Genomic DNA, 13,961 nt, shown 5'->3' with positions numbered 1-13,961 from the left:
GAGGTCCATGGGAGGGCTGGCTCCTTCCCTGGGAACAAGGGAGCAGTGTGAGCAGCATCCCACCTGCCCTGACAGGGGCTCTGGTGTCTTCCAAAGCATCTAATTCCTTCCAAGAGATGATTTTAAATATGTACAGCCCAGAGCCCTTCCCTGACGTGGCTCCTGGCTCTTTGTCCCTCCATTCCCTATGACTCACTTTGCACCACAGCAAGATATGGCAATGCACAGTTATTTACTTGGTGCCTGTCCTTAGCAAGAAATTCCTGCCTTGAGGAGCTGTGTAGGAAGAAGATGCTCCATGCCACCACCACCATGCTGTTTAATTTATCTGCCCTCAACAGAGCTCCTTGGGAAAGCCTTTTCCCAGTGAGCTTTCCCAGCAGGGCAGGGGCAGAGGGAGAGCAGACCAGGCTGGAATACAAGGTGGAAACAAGCCAGGCAGACTCTTTATTCACTTCATAACCTGCAGTGAGATGACAGGGCCAGGACAGTTGCATGCAGGGGCCTTTGCGGTAATGGATGAAGTGTTGGGGATTCAAGTGTTCCCTGCACCCTTCCAGGCCATAAAGTTTGTTCCTGCCTCCTTCATCCCACCCTGTCCCAGTGCCTCCCGCTCCAGTCTGTGGTAGTGTGTTGGTGTTCGCTCCATCCATGAGGGCAGGGTGAGGTGCAGAACAGCCCCACGGGCACTCTGTGCTCCCCTGGCTGGACAAGGCTGGAGCTGGTGCTGGGTGGGGGAGTCCGAGGCAGGATCTGGCTCATGGGATGGCCTTTATCCCCCTGGAGATGTCACCTCCCACTTGTGGGGGTAGGAGGGAGCACGGTGGTGTCTCCTGGTGAGGACTCAAGGCTTTGCATGCACAGAGATCACATCAGTCACTTGCACGTGTAGGAGAATGAGGTTTCATGGTTTGTTTTTGGGCTGGGGTGGATGAGGAGTGAGAGTTCGTGGTCCCTTTGCACCCTGGTTCTGATGGAAAGGGAGCTGGGTTGTTCTGGCTGCTGTCCCAGCCCTGGCTCTCCATTCAAGTGTAAGCAGAGCCCGAAGTGTGAGGATCAGCTTCCTTCCAGGCCCAGGTGAGAAATCCACCCTCCGCTTCACAGCATCGTCTCCAGCTCCTTGCTGGGCTTGGGGTGGCACTGAGTCAGCTCTGTCAAATCCCCCGTGTGTTCCCCCCGGCCCCTCTGGCTCAGTTCCTGCGCGGGGATGGAGCCGGGGACGGAGCCGGGCGGGCGGGGCCGGTTCGGGAGCAGCGTCCCCCGGGTGCCGCCCGCTGCCCGCCCCGCCAGGCTGGTGCTGAGGCTCTGCGGGGCCCGGCAGCCCCGGCCGGCGCAGCAGCAGCTCCCGGGCCGCGCCGGCTGCCCCAGGTGCAGCGCCAGGAGCCTGCGGAAATGAGCCTTCTTGATCTCGGCCTGCACCTGGGGGAGCAGAGGGGGTGCTGTGCCCGGGACAGCAAAACCGCCTTGCCTGGCCCTTTTCCCTCCCTTTCCCTCCAAATCCTATTGAGAGGGATGCGTCTGAGCTTTTTGCTCTGGTTATCACAGCCTGGGGCTGGAACAGGGAGCTTAGCTCCTCACTCTTCCCACTTACCTCCCCATTGCAAAAGCAGTAGATAAAAGCCACAAAGAAACCCTGCCAAGAGACCAAAAGAGGTGGAGTGTGAGGTCCCTGAGCCTCCCTGGATGAACATCCCTCCGTGCTGGGAGTGTCAGCCCACCTGGGAGGAGTTAAAGAGCATCTCGTAGTGCATCTGGATCTGCCACAGGAGCCCGGAGACCTCGGTGTAGGGCGTGGCCATGAACACCACGTAGTGCACTCCGAAAAGCGGCATCAGCACCAGCGTGGACTTGAGCAGCTTCCTGAAAGGAGAGACCTCAGAGCCATTCCCCAGGGCCTGCAGGGCAGCTCCCAGCCCCACAATGGCCAGGCTGGAGGTGGGAGCAGAAAGAGCTCAGAACTCCAGAGCCAGGCCTCAATCCAGCGGCTGCCGCTGTCCTGCCACCCTTCCTCACTCCTGCAGCCCTTCCCACACCTCTGCTCCTCCTCCTCGGGGAGCCATCCTGGCTGAGCAGGCAGGACACGAGGCTTTGGTGCTGCTGCACTTGCCTGTACTGCTGCCTGGGGTCCAGCTTGCCCGTGGTGCTCTCCCAGAGCTTGGAGGCCAACACCCGGACGATGTTGAGGAAGAGGAAGAAGTTCACCTGCCAAGAGACACCCAGGGTGGTGGTGGGGTCTGCCCGAGGAGCCCCAGGGACACAGACAGGCAGCTCTGGGTGAGGTGTAGGCAGGGACATGGCAGTGATGCTGTGGTCAGAGCAGGAGGGAGCAGAGCCCCTGGATCCCTCTGGGCTCTCCCTGGGTGCTGGAGTGGCTGGGACAAAACTCCAGTGACCTCCTTCCCCAAAAGGAATTTGGAGGCTCATCCACAGGATTCTTACCACGACTGCAGCCAGGATGGGGACCTGATAAATCCACTTCATGTTCCCTGCACTGAGGTCCCAGCACCTGAGAAGACCAGTAAAGAAACTCCTTGGAGAAACCTGACTCCGCTGGGAAGGATGGCTCCCTGTACCCCTAACCACCCCAGCACCCCCAACTCCCAATCTCCACCCCTTAATGGGCTTTGTGTAAATCTTGAGCTGTGGCTACAAGCATTTATAACCATCATGGTGGGGCAAAGCAGCTTTAAATGAGCATTAATGTTCCTGAGGGCTCCTTGGCCACTTCATCCCAAACCCCTATTGTTCATACGATGGCCTTTCTCCTTTTAAAATGTCTCACTCCCGAATGTGCCCTTTAGCATCCATCTCTGCTGTTTATTGATCAATTTATGCTGCAAACCTGCATCCACCATCCTCCCAAAACCACTATCACTCTGCATTACTGACAGTTCTATGAACAAGCCTTGAATATGTGTTCCATCCTGTTGTTCTTTTTGAAAATTTTCATTTCCATAAAGCTCTGGTGCCCACAGATACTTTGCTGGCATTTGCAGCCACTCTTCCCCTCCCAGAGGCCCTGGAGAAGGTGGGTGTACATACTGTGTGTCTGCCAGCGAGGCCCTGACGCTGGCCCAGATGGACACAAACACAGCAGGGAGACCTGGAAGGGCAGGGACAGAGTGAGGAGCAGGGTTGGAGCATCACCTTTGCACATCCAAGCAGTTCCTGCATCCCACTGCCCTTCCCAGGGTGCTCAGTGCTGCTCGGCCATGCCACAGCTCCCGATTGGGGCTGGGGTCTGTGCTCACCCCAGCCAATGATGATGAGGACCCACAGGTAGTTCTTGTTGGAGAGGAAGGCCATGAAGATCAGGCTGTGCAGGTAGAGACCTTCCACCAGGATCCAGTAGTGGTTGGTGGCCAGAAAATAGAGGAACAGAGTCACCACCACCTTGCAGCCAACCTGTGGGAGATGCCTGTGTCAGGCTGGTCCCCAAAAGCAAAACCTGGTGGCTTTTGCTTTCTGGTCATCAAAACCCAGCTGTGCCCCATGTTCTTCTTGCAGAGACCTGCATCTCCTCTGGGATATTCCAGCATCTTCCTTCCCACAGGACAGGTATTCCCTGTACACAGGCCAAGGTACTCTGTGGCTCTGGTCTCCAGGACAGGGAGGAGCTGGGCAGAGCCAAACTGGACCTTCATCCCCTCCCCCTGAGCAGCACAGCCCAGCCTGGGAGAATCCCAAGCACATCCCATTGCATCAGGGCTCCCAAATCCCCCTTTCCCCCCATGCACCACTTGCCAGGTGTGCCCGCTGTCCTGGCAAGGGAGCCCTGAAGTCGTCCTCCCTCCTGTCGGCATCGCTGGGCGCCGTGCCCGAGTAGAGCACCAGGTCCTTCAGGAAGATGCTGAGGGCCCGGCAGATGAAGGAGGTGAAGAGGTGCACGTGGATGTAATTCCGTGTGCAGTGCAGGCGCCTGCAGAGAAGGGATGTGACCCAACCAAACCCCAGCTGCCCAACCACACTCGGGCTCAGGCAATGGGGGCTCTCAGAGGGGGCTCTGGGGTGTCTGGGCACAGAAACCACAGCTGGGAGCAAGGGTGGAGACATCAGGAGCTGGTCACACTGGGGATGTTTGGGGCTTTGGGAAGTTGGCTGATGTTTGTGTTTGGTCTGGGGTTGTTCCCATTCCTTTGGGGGCTGCCCCCTCCCCAGGCTCATGTGTGTGGACAATGGGATGGGTTCCTGTTCTCCCACTTTGGCTTCTCCTTACTTGAAGTAGGAGAGGATGCAGACAGCGACGATGAGGGAGGCCAGGGAGATGGAGTAGCCCACGGTGTACATGAGGTGCAGGCGGTCAAACACCTCCTGGAAGAGAAGGACTGAGCTCCACCTCCCTGCCAGAGCACAGGGGCAGCAGGGCTGGTTTGAGGAGCAGGGAGGGAAGAGCCCCTGCCCCCAGCACTTCCCCTGGCCCCCATCACACCCCTGGACAAACAAGGTCACCTTCTGGTGGCTCCGGCTCTCGGAGGAGAAGAGCAGGGCACACTCGGTGTAGTTGGCCCAGGTCTTGTTGATGCTGAGAGCCATGGCCCAGGTCCCATAGGCACTGCAGTACCTGTAGGCGTGACCTGGGAACAGCAACGAGCACTGTGGCAGCAGAAGGGCCCGTGGGAAGCCCAGACTTGTCCCTGCTCCGTGGATTGTCACCAGGGTGAGGTCACTCTCTGCCCAGGTACAAGACTTGCCTTTGTGGTTGAAGTCGTAGATGTAATCAGGGCAAGGCACTGACACCTCCTGGCTGGGGGAGCCCCTTGGCCAGCAGATGATCCCATCCCACTCTGGAGGGCAGCTGGGGTCTGGCCAAAGAGCAAAGACACATCTCACATCTCAAGCCTCAGCATAACCTCTGGCTTCCCCAGGTGTGTGCTGGACCAGGGGGAGGAAAACTCTGCCACAGATTCCCCTGGGCTGGGAGAGGGAGAAGCTGCCGGGAGCCAGGGGACACATCCCACCTCTTCCAGATGGGGCAAGGCCCCTCCCCAGCTCTCCTTTCTGGTGTACATGGAGCTGTCTGGAAAATGCTGGAGCCAGTGCTGGCTGCACCCAGAGCACAGATGGTGCCATGAGCTCCACAAAGCCCCAGGAGCTGAGTGTCCTCAGCCCCATCCCACCCCCACAGAGAGAACAGCATTCCCCATGGTGTAACCAGCTCCACCAGGGCTGGCTCACCCAAACACAGGGGAGGGACAATACCTTTGATCTTCTCCAGCTGGGCCTTTATGTCCCTCTGACACTTTTCCTTGGCCTCCACCAGGAGATAGATCTGCTCTTCTTTCGTGAGAACATCATCAGGATCGACCTGCCCAGACAAAACCCAAGTGTCACCCAAGTGACAGCCCCTTGGCTCAAGTCATGGCATGGCTGTGCTCTCCCAACCCTCTCCAGGAGAGTCAGGTTTGGGTGGCTTTGGGTACATTCAACAACACAGGGGAAAAAAAAGCTCTTCCTGCATTCCTGCTCTCATTTTTCCCTCTTCCAAAGCTGATGCTGACCCCAAGCCCCTTCCCACCCTCTCCATGGTCATTCCTGCTCATGGTTATATGCAGAAATCAGTGGGGCTTCTGCCCCAGCTCCCTGTCACCCACCACCAGCAGTGCTGGGTGTCCCTGTTGCCCGTGCTGAGCTGGACAAAGCTGAGCTGACCAGGATGGGGACACAGCTTTGGAAGTGAACAGGAGCTGGGATGCAGAAGGGTCACTTTCCCCAGACTGCCTCCAGTGAGAACAGCCAATCTGGCCCCAGAGAGGAGATCCAGGACTCCCAGCCATGCTCTTCCCCAAAGCAGCATCCGGGTGGGTGAATGGGGGCAGGAGAGGGATCCTGGGGGTGCATCAGCAGGATGGGGGCCTGGCTGTGGGAGTCTCACTGGCTGTGCCCAGCTCTGCCTCCAGCCCCTCCTGCAGTGCCCGTAATGCGCCCGCTCCGCTCCCCCGATCTCCGGGGCACTGACCCCTGCCCTGGATGTGTCCAAGAAATGGAAAAGCCATCACGCTGCAGTGCCTCCATGGCTGCTGGAAAGCTTTTAGCAGCAGTGGAGATGCTCTCCCCCCCTGCCCAGCAGCTCTGCAGAGCAGGACAGAGCCGGGAGCACAGCCAGCCCTGCCCGGGCCAGCGGCACAGCATTTAAAGCCAGGAGAGGGAGCGGGGGAGCCCCGGGGCCACGCAGACTTACCAGAGCCGAGCTCAGGAGGCAGCAGCAGAGGAGAGTCACCAGGATGCCTCTCACAGTGCCAGATGTCCCCATGGTGCCACCGTGTCACTCGGATGGAGACTTCAGGGAGCAGAACGGCTGCCAGTGGTGGAGAGGGCTGGCGTGCTCAGCAGGACAGAGCATCTTCTGGGAGCACCCTCCTGGCTGCCAGCCCCACTGAGGTGAGGGGGCACTGGGGGCACAGCCCGTCCCTGGGAGATCAGGGCTGGGTGAGTTCCTTGTCCCTGTGGGATCCCTAAAGGGATCTGCTCACAGGCTCTCCAGGCAGGGGGGTTTCTCCCCCACCATGCTTGATCCTATTTTCTCTTTGTGTCTTGCCTGCTTTAAGCAGCTCCAGGAGCGTGTGCAAACAATTCCCGTTCGGATGGGGATGGCAGAGGTTTATTGGCTTAGCCCAAGGTGCTAAAATCCTCTTCATTCAAGGCAGATTCCTCTTCTCTTTTCAGAAACTTCTCTCACTGCTCGGTGGCTCATTTTTCAGCTGTCACAGCATTCCCCCACGGCCCCCATGCTCCTAAGTCCCTTCTGGCCCCAGACTGGTCCCAAGTAGCGGGAGGAAGGTGGGGGAAATGCCAGCGAGGTGGCTGGAGGCAGGGAGGCAGAGGGTGCAAGCACGTGAGCCGCACCTCGAGCTGATGCTCCTGCGATGGGATGTCTTTCAGGCAGACGCCAGTTTAACCCTTTTCCTTCTCCAGGGGCTGGGGTGTGTTTTAGGGATATGCTGGGATCTGTCCTGCTCTCCCAGGCACCCACAGTGACCTCAGGGCACATCTGCATTCAGTGTCCTCGGGAGAGGGGCTGGAGGCTCCATCCTGGGGCAGGGGGTGGAGGGAGCAGCCACCCAGATGGGGTCCCACACCATCACTGGGCATCAGGTCAGAGCTGGTCCCACTGCAGCTGTCACCATGCCTTGTCACCTGCATCCCCCCTGGCATGGCCCCAGGGCTGTCCCCAGCCTTTCAGGGTCATGCTGATGCCCAGCTTGCTCTCATCACCCAGCCAGTTCCAACACCCTGTGACCCCCAGCAGCCCGAGCGTCCCCCCAGGCACAGAGTGAGGCACAGAGAGAGGGGAGCCCTCTTTCCCCAGGCAGGTTGTCATTAGTGGGATGAGGCTGGAATTCAGCAGCCCAGTGCCAAATCCCTGGAACAGCAGCTCCCAGCCTGGGCCCCTCCCCGGGCGCACACAATCCATGTTCAGACACGGCTCTTGCTGCCTCTGTGAGTGCCCCAGTCCTGCACAGAGCAGCAGAGCCCCCCAAGCCTTCCTTGGGGTATTCCTGGCAAGGCAGCTTGCTCTGCTCCCAGCCTGAGCCCCCTGACCGTGTGATAAGGGTCAGAGCCTGGCCAAGGGAACACAGCAAACCCCAAGGGCTCAGGAGGGGCTGCTGCTCCTGCTGAGGAATCAGACAGCAAAACGAGCCCCACGGTGGCCCTCAGCTGAAAATCAAGGAGGGACTGGGGACATTGTCTGCAGCTGCCTGTGTCCACTGCCCGAGCCACGGCGTGGGTGTGACACCAGCTCTGCCAGCGGCTCCTTGGGATGCTGCACAGGCACAGAGGGTGAGCAAGGGACGAACAGTCAGACTGAACCATGAATGTTTTCTGAAGGCTCTGCTGGGTCTAATTTCTGACCCAGAAGCTGCTGGGGGGTGAAGATGGAGTTAAGGTGAGGTTATTTTGGTGTCGATGGATGCTGAGGGGGAGGCAGCTCAGGGGCAATTTAATTCCTGACCCAGGCTCTGAGTTCAAACTTAGCAAAACATGTTGAGTTTTTTTTGCTAAATGACTATATTCTAGAGAGCTCTGGAAAGCAATGATTGCAAATGACACCCATCCAGCCCCCTCAGCCCCCCAGTCTCTGCTAGCAATGAGGAGATGATGGCACACAGAGAATTCCCAGCAGTTTGTGGCTGCTCCCTCCTCCAGAATGACCCCCATAACTCCTCCTTTGCCCTGGTGCCCCACACATCTTATCTAAGTTGATGGTTTAGAATGTCTCAGTAAAACCCTCAAGCCCCATTTTCTGGGATGCTGAACTTCAGTGAGTTCTGTGCCTTTGTGAGCCCTCACTTGGGAGAGGAGGGTGAGAGCAGGAGCATCTCCCACCAGAGCCTGCCCAGCGTCTGGAGAGGAGCCAAATGGAGACTCCATCTGCCCCGCAGGTTTGGGAGGTGCTTGGGATGGGTTGTGCAAAGCTGGGAAAGATTTGTGCTTTGGCCATCATTTCCATCTCCTCATTAGCCACCCCTGAGGGAGGTGAGCACCTACACTGGTCTTTTCCAGGGCTCAAGCTCACCCCTGGGGAGAGACTGGACAAAGCAGACCCTGAGCACGAGGCCAAGGGAGTGTTCAGAGAGTTGTGAGCTCCTTTGAAGCAGCACTTTGTAAATCCTGCTCTTAGAAGGGCTCTGCAGCGCTGGCCCTCGCAGCCTGCCCGCAGACAGGCGCATTTCACCGTGCCTATCAGGGCAGGTTTATCAGCCATCCTGTTGCTATTTTCTTGCCTGGCCCCCGTGGCCATCCGCGTTTAGGTTTCAGCGATCATTTAGCAAGCAGCCCCCATGCAGCCCACCCGGTGCAGGTGCTGGAGGGGGACATGTCCCCCCTGTACAGCTGGGGGGGGGGGGCTGGTGGCTCCGTGGAGCCAGGAGCCGATGACAATGGGCAATTGTCAAATTGGGGCCCCTCTCGTTTGAGTTTTCTTCCTTTTATAGTAAGTAGCAGTTGCTCCAGCAGCTGGCCTGCCCCTCCAGGGTGAGCACTGGGCTCCGTATATAAGGGAAGGAGCAGCCTTTGCCTTTCATCCCTCCGTTCCTTCCCTCGCTGGGCGGCACGACTCATCCCGCACCTCCGCGAATCCCGGCGCGATGCCGCTCAAGAAACCCGACCCGAGGAAGGAAGCGGCCAAAGCAGCTCCCGGCCCGGAGCCTGCCTTCGATCCCAAGAGCGTGAAGGTGAGTGAGGAATGAAGACGTCACCGTGTTTCTCTGTGCCTGTCATCTGCCAGGCACAGGCGATGCAAAGCGCTCTGCAAACGGCATTAGCCAGGCTGCAAGCCAGCCTTGGGAGGGGAAAATTATGCGATTGTGTGGATGCAGCAGGCTGGGACTGATGCTGTCCTCGCTGGGGAGATGTCTCAGTGGAGGGAACCAGGACACCACTCCCAGAGCTGCGGCTGCAGTCAAACCCCCCCCCGTGTCGGGGCCTCAGGAGCAGTAAAAAGCTGCTCTGCCACCCACTGTCTCCATCACAAAGTATTTTGTTGCCTGTGTTGCCTCCCCCACATAAGAGCATCCTTTATCTGACAGCTCCACAACAGGAACTCACTTTTTCCATGATTCCTCAGGATACTTCAATTTTTATGCCATAGCTGTGGCAGGAGAGTTATTAAGAGCAGGCTCAGCATGGAGGCTGTTTAATCACTTGAACTTGCGATCAGGCCCTAAAATAATGCCCTTTATACCCAAAATAATCCTGACTGTGGTCTGAGCATCCCTCCTTGCCTGCCAGGTAGCATCCCACCCTGCTGCTGCTAGCTGTGCTCTCCACAGGGATGTCAGCTCCACAGCAAGGGCAGAAGCAGTCGGGGACACAGCTCAGCCAGACATGGCATGATATAGAAATGGGACATGGCACGGATATGGCCCCCTGCTCTGAGCCTGGGGGGGCAGAGGTCCAGAGGGGAGAGTTCCTTTGCTCCCTCCAGCAGCAGTCCACTTCTTACGCCCAGCTCTGCTTCCTTCTCTTTACAGATTGAATTCACGGCAGAGCAGATTGAAGGTAAGTGCTGAGTTCAGCTTCTCTCGGAGATGGCTTTAGAAATGGGGAATCCTTTTTCCAGGTAGTTTTCACCACAGACTTAAGAGCTGAGGCCCCACACGCTAAACCCCCTTTTGCGGGAGAGGCCAGCAGGATCCAGAGCCTGGCAGGGAAAAGGTATTTTTCATTCATAGTGCAAGATGCAGCCTGGGTCAAAGTCAGGGAGTCTGGTGAGAGCAACAGCCTCTGGTAATACAGGGACAGCCCCAGAGAGTGGAGATCCGAGTGGAAAAGGGGATAAGTACGGATGTCCTGCAGCAAAGCCAGCTGCTGAGAGTGCAGGGATCCAGCAGGTCACCCAGCCAGCTCTGCAGAGGTGACAAAACCTGCTCAAGCAGCCAAGTGACTCTCTAAGGAGTCTGGCAAACCTCAGCCCACATTGTGCAAGCTCACTCGGGGCTGGATGCATTCAGAGGGCACAACGTGCACGTGTCTGTCTGTCCTTTGTCCCTGTCCCCTTGTCCCTTCCCTGCCTGTCGGGCACGATGTGCTTCCCTGGCGTGGGAATGGGGCTGCTCTGAGCTCTTGTTCCCTGCAGAGTTCAGAGAAGCCTTCGGGCTGTTTGACCGGACGCCTGCGGGGACGATGCAGATCAGCTACGGCCAGTGCGGGGACGTCCTGCGGGCCCTCGGCCACAACCCCACCAACGCTGAGGTCCTCAAGGTGCTGGGCAGGCCCAAACCAGAAGGTGACAGCAAGCTGGGGACAGGGTGGGACAAACAATTCCTGTGCTCCCTGTCAGCAAGTAGAGGGTTACATTCCCTGTAGGAAGAACCCTGCAAGGAGAAGGAACTGGGAAGGAAATTATGCAGACAGGCTTCATTCCTGTGTGATTCCTTCACTCCCTTCTCCATACCATGGGGGATGACTTAGGGGATAGGCAGTCCTCACACAGGAATGGTGGCAAGTGATGCTTAGCAGACTGAACTGGTGCAAACTGGTATAACCAGACCAGTCCCGGTGTGGTCACATTACTGTGATGACAGATGACCCACCTGATGGTTTAGTTTTGGGCTGATATCAGGGGTGTCTGTGCAGTCCCCTTATGTTAATACTTCATTCCTCATAAGGATCTTCCAATCTCAACTCTAATACAATAGTTCTGTCTCCTCATGGGGTTTCTCTGATGGAAAAGATACCAAGAGAGTTAATCAGGAGACCCTCAGAGGCTGAATTCAGCCCTGTGAGGGTTCATATCTGACCCCATCTCCTCCTCTTCCAGAAATGAACACAAAGATGCTGGACTTTGAGACCTTCCTGCCCATCCTGCAGCACTTCACCCGCAACAAGGAGCAGGGCACCTTCGAGGACTTTGTGGAAGGGCTGCGTGTCTTTGACAAGGAGGGCAACGGGATGGTGATGGGGGCTGAGCTGCGCCACGTGCTGGTCACGCTGGGTAAGGCTGCCCCGGGGGCAAGGCGCGAGCCCCGAGCTGTGTCTGGGCAAGAGGCTGAGGGAGCTGCCGGGTGTCACACATCACAGAGGCCCTTTTCACTCTGCTGCTCACAGGCTCTTGTAGGAGTCATTGGTTGTGAATGTGTGGCCATTTCCACCTCATGGCACAGCTTCATGCATGACCCAGGCAATATGGGGACTCCGGAACAGCCTCAGTAATCAGACAACAGCTGCAGTGTGGTTCTCTCTCCACCATCTCCCACCAGCATTCCTCAGTAGTGGCACACAGCTCTGCTTTAATGCCCTTCTCCTCCCTCTGGTGTCTCTGGTTATCTGGAAGAAAGGCAAGTCCTGTCAGGCTGAAAATCCTTCCCTCACCTCTCCATCCTCCTGTTCCAGGAGAGAAGATGACAGAAAGTGAGGTGGAGCAGCTCATGGCAGGGCAGGAAGATGCCAATGGCTGTATCAACTATGAAGGTAAGGGCAGGACATTCCCACTGGGGCCATCTCAGACACGGCTGTCTTGTCTTAGGGTGCAAAATGCATCCTCTGCAAGGGCTCTGCTTGGACCTGATGTTCTCAATGGTCTTTTCTAACCTTAATATTCCATGATTCTGTGACACTGGTGGACCACCCTCCAAAGCCTTTCCAAAAAAGCACTGAGACATGTCAGCTGGGGTGGGAACAAGGTGCTTGTGCCAGTGATTTCCAGGAAAAGCAGCTGAAGACAGCATGTTTCCAAGGAGTTCAGGGCTGTTTTATCCACAGTTTTGGCACTGTTTTGTTGCAATCTATTGAAAATAAACAAAGCCAGCATCTTTCCCAGCAGAGGCTAATTGGGAACATTTGGAGACCTGGATCACTCGCTGCTCCAAGAGGGTGAAAATCTGGAATAGGAGGTGGTTAAATTTAGGAACCCTTAAAAGCAGAGAGCAGTGAGGAAAAGAGGGGACCCATTTCCCTTGGCCTCAGAAAAATGGGGATAATGGTACTGGCTCATCTCCAGGGGTTGGCATCACTCTGACCAGGCTGGGGATAGCATGTAAACAGTGGGAACAGAAAGAGGAATATTAGCCCTGGCACAGCATCCCTTTCATCCCTGGGGGTCCGGGCTGGGGTCCCCCCTGCTGCCTCCTCCCAGCTCACAGCATGTCCTGACCCCTCACATTCTCATTTCTCCTCAGCTTTTGTCAAGCACATCATGTCTGGCTGAAAGGAGAAACTTCAGGTGAGTTCAGTGGTGTCTCCTGCTGCTCACTCCAAAATTGGAAATCCTGCAAGTAACAGCCAGGGGCAGGGAAGCCAAAACCCAAACCTGCAGTGGATTAATGCCACAGGAATAATCCCAGCTCTGAAGGCACAAAAGTTATGTTGATGACAAGAATTTCATTTGTAACTCCTGCCAATTAAAATTTATCAGGACAGAATCACAACTATGATGGTCCTTTGTGGTCTGGGTAATTGGGTGGAGTCTCTTTTTGGAAAGAAAAAGGTGGTTTAGGGTGCCAAGTTTTCTAACATGCCAGAAGCTGAGGGGGTCAACAGCAGCCTGTGGAAATCAATATTTTTAAACCTGCATCAGTGAATGACTCGATGCTAAGAAAATATTTAGTACTTAGAGAGGAAATTTCCAAACTGAGAAATATCAACATTCCCATTATGTTACAAAGAATAAGGAAAATGTACCACGGATGTTTGTTAAACTTTTTCATGTTCCTTAAGATCTGCCTGAGGAAAACAAAGAAACATTGCTAAGGGGATGAGGTTTCTTTGAGGTTGAATTATCCCTCTAAAATCTACTCAATTGAAAAGAAAATCCAAATTGCTGCCTGGCCCCAGCTTCCCCGCCAATTTCTTATGATTTCATTATCTATTTAATTTTTTAAACACTTCTCCTGCCTCTCAGCTATATAAAAGGCAGGAGGCCAGGGGGCAAAAAAGGGTAAAAATGACCTTCAGATAGTGCTAAATACACAAATTAAACATTTAAAAATCTCTCTCCTCCCAAAATCTCTTTAAACATAAGAAGGTTAAATGCAGACAGACAGAAGTCTGAACTTTGAATGTTCAGCTTCCTTTTTATCTCCTTTTTAATCCATTTCTCACCGGTTCCTGTTCATCAGCTCAGCAATATAGATGGCTGGGTGGCACACACTGACAGGAGATTTAATTCTTCACGTAACTATTTGCATATAAAACTCTTTTTAAAATGGTATTGAATTACAGCTTTTGACATTTTGGGTTCATCTGAGAAAGAATATTCTGAATACTCTCATCCCAAAGATTCTTTGCATTCACACCTCTCCCATTTGTCTCCCAGGCTCTCAGGAATGCTTGAACCCACCAAGAAGAGAAGATTCCTCCATGCATGTCCTTTCCCTGGATGTTTTGCCTAAGCCATCATTGGCCACCACGTGTGTGTGCCTGGGCCTGGTACTCAGTGACATATCTGCAACTAGGTTTTAAACCTCAAGTTACTCTTTTCAGGTTTTTGCTGTGATATTTGTTTCATTAAATTTCATTCCTTC

The 13,961-nt window shown here is 55.4% G+C and overlaps 2 protein-coding genes across 2 annotated transcripts; one reads left to right on the top strand and one right to left on the bottom strand.

Annotated features, from left to right (window-relative positions):
- Window positions 1–1,098: 1,098 nt before the first annotated feature.
- LOC132084276 (parathyroid hormone/parathyroid hormone-related peptide receptor-like) lies at window positions 1,099–6,250 on the bottom strand. Its single transcript, XM_059489344.1, has 13 exons — window positions 6,179–6,250; window positions 5,200–5,305; window positions 4,692–4,802; window positions 4,450–4,574; window positions 4,217–4,311; window positions 3,745–3,919; window positions 3,252–3,405; window positions 3,043–3,103; window positions 2,440–2,506; window positions 2,104–2,202; window positions 1,719–1,856; window positions 1,592–1,633; window positions 1,099–1,419 (listed from the first exon to the last, which is right to left on the bottom strand). Exons 1-13 carry the CDS (start codon window positions 6,248–6,250, stop codon window positions 1,099–1,101), a joined length of 1,566 nt encoding a protein of 521 aa, XP_059345327.1.
- Window positions 6,251–9,005: 2,755 nt separating this feature from the next.
- LOC132084277 (myosin light chain, embryonic) lies at window positions 9,006–13,961 on the top strand. The gene is made up of 7 exons (XM_059489347.1): window positions 9,006–9,173; window positions 9,972–9,999; window positions 10,577–10,726; window positions 11,261–11,434; window positions 11,833–11,910; window positions 12,618–12,661; window positions 13,754–13,961. The coding sequence occupies exons 1-6, from the start codon at window positions 9,087–9,089 to the stop codon at window positions 12,644–12,646; spliced, it is 546 nt and encodes a 181-aa protein (XP_059345330.1). The 5' UTR covers window positions 9,006–9,086; the 3' UTR covers window positions 12,647–12,661; window positions 13,754–13,961.

Source organism: Ammospiza nelsoni, chromosome 26, assembly GCF_027579445.1.
Source record: "Ammospiza nelsoni isolate bAmmNel1 chromosome 26, bAmmNel1.pri, whole genome shotgun sequence".
NCBI classification, from domain to species: domain Eukaryota; kingdom Metazoa; phylum Chordata; class Aves; order Passeriformes; family Passerellidae; genus Ammospiza; species Ammospiza nelsoni.
The sequence above is the reverse complement of the archived record's forward strand: the minus strand, read 5'-3'. Positions and strand labels throughout refer to the sequence as shown.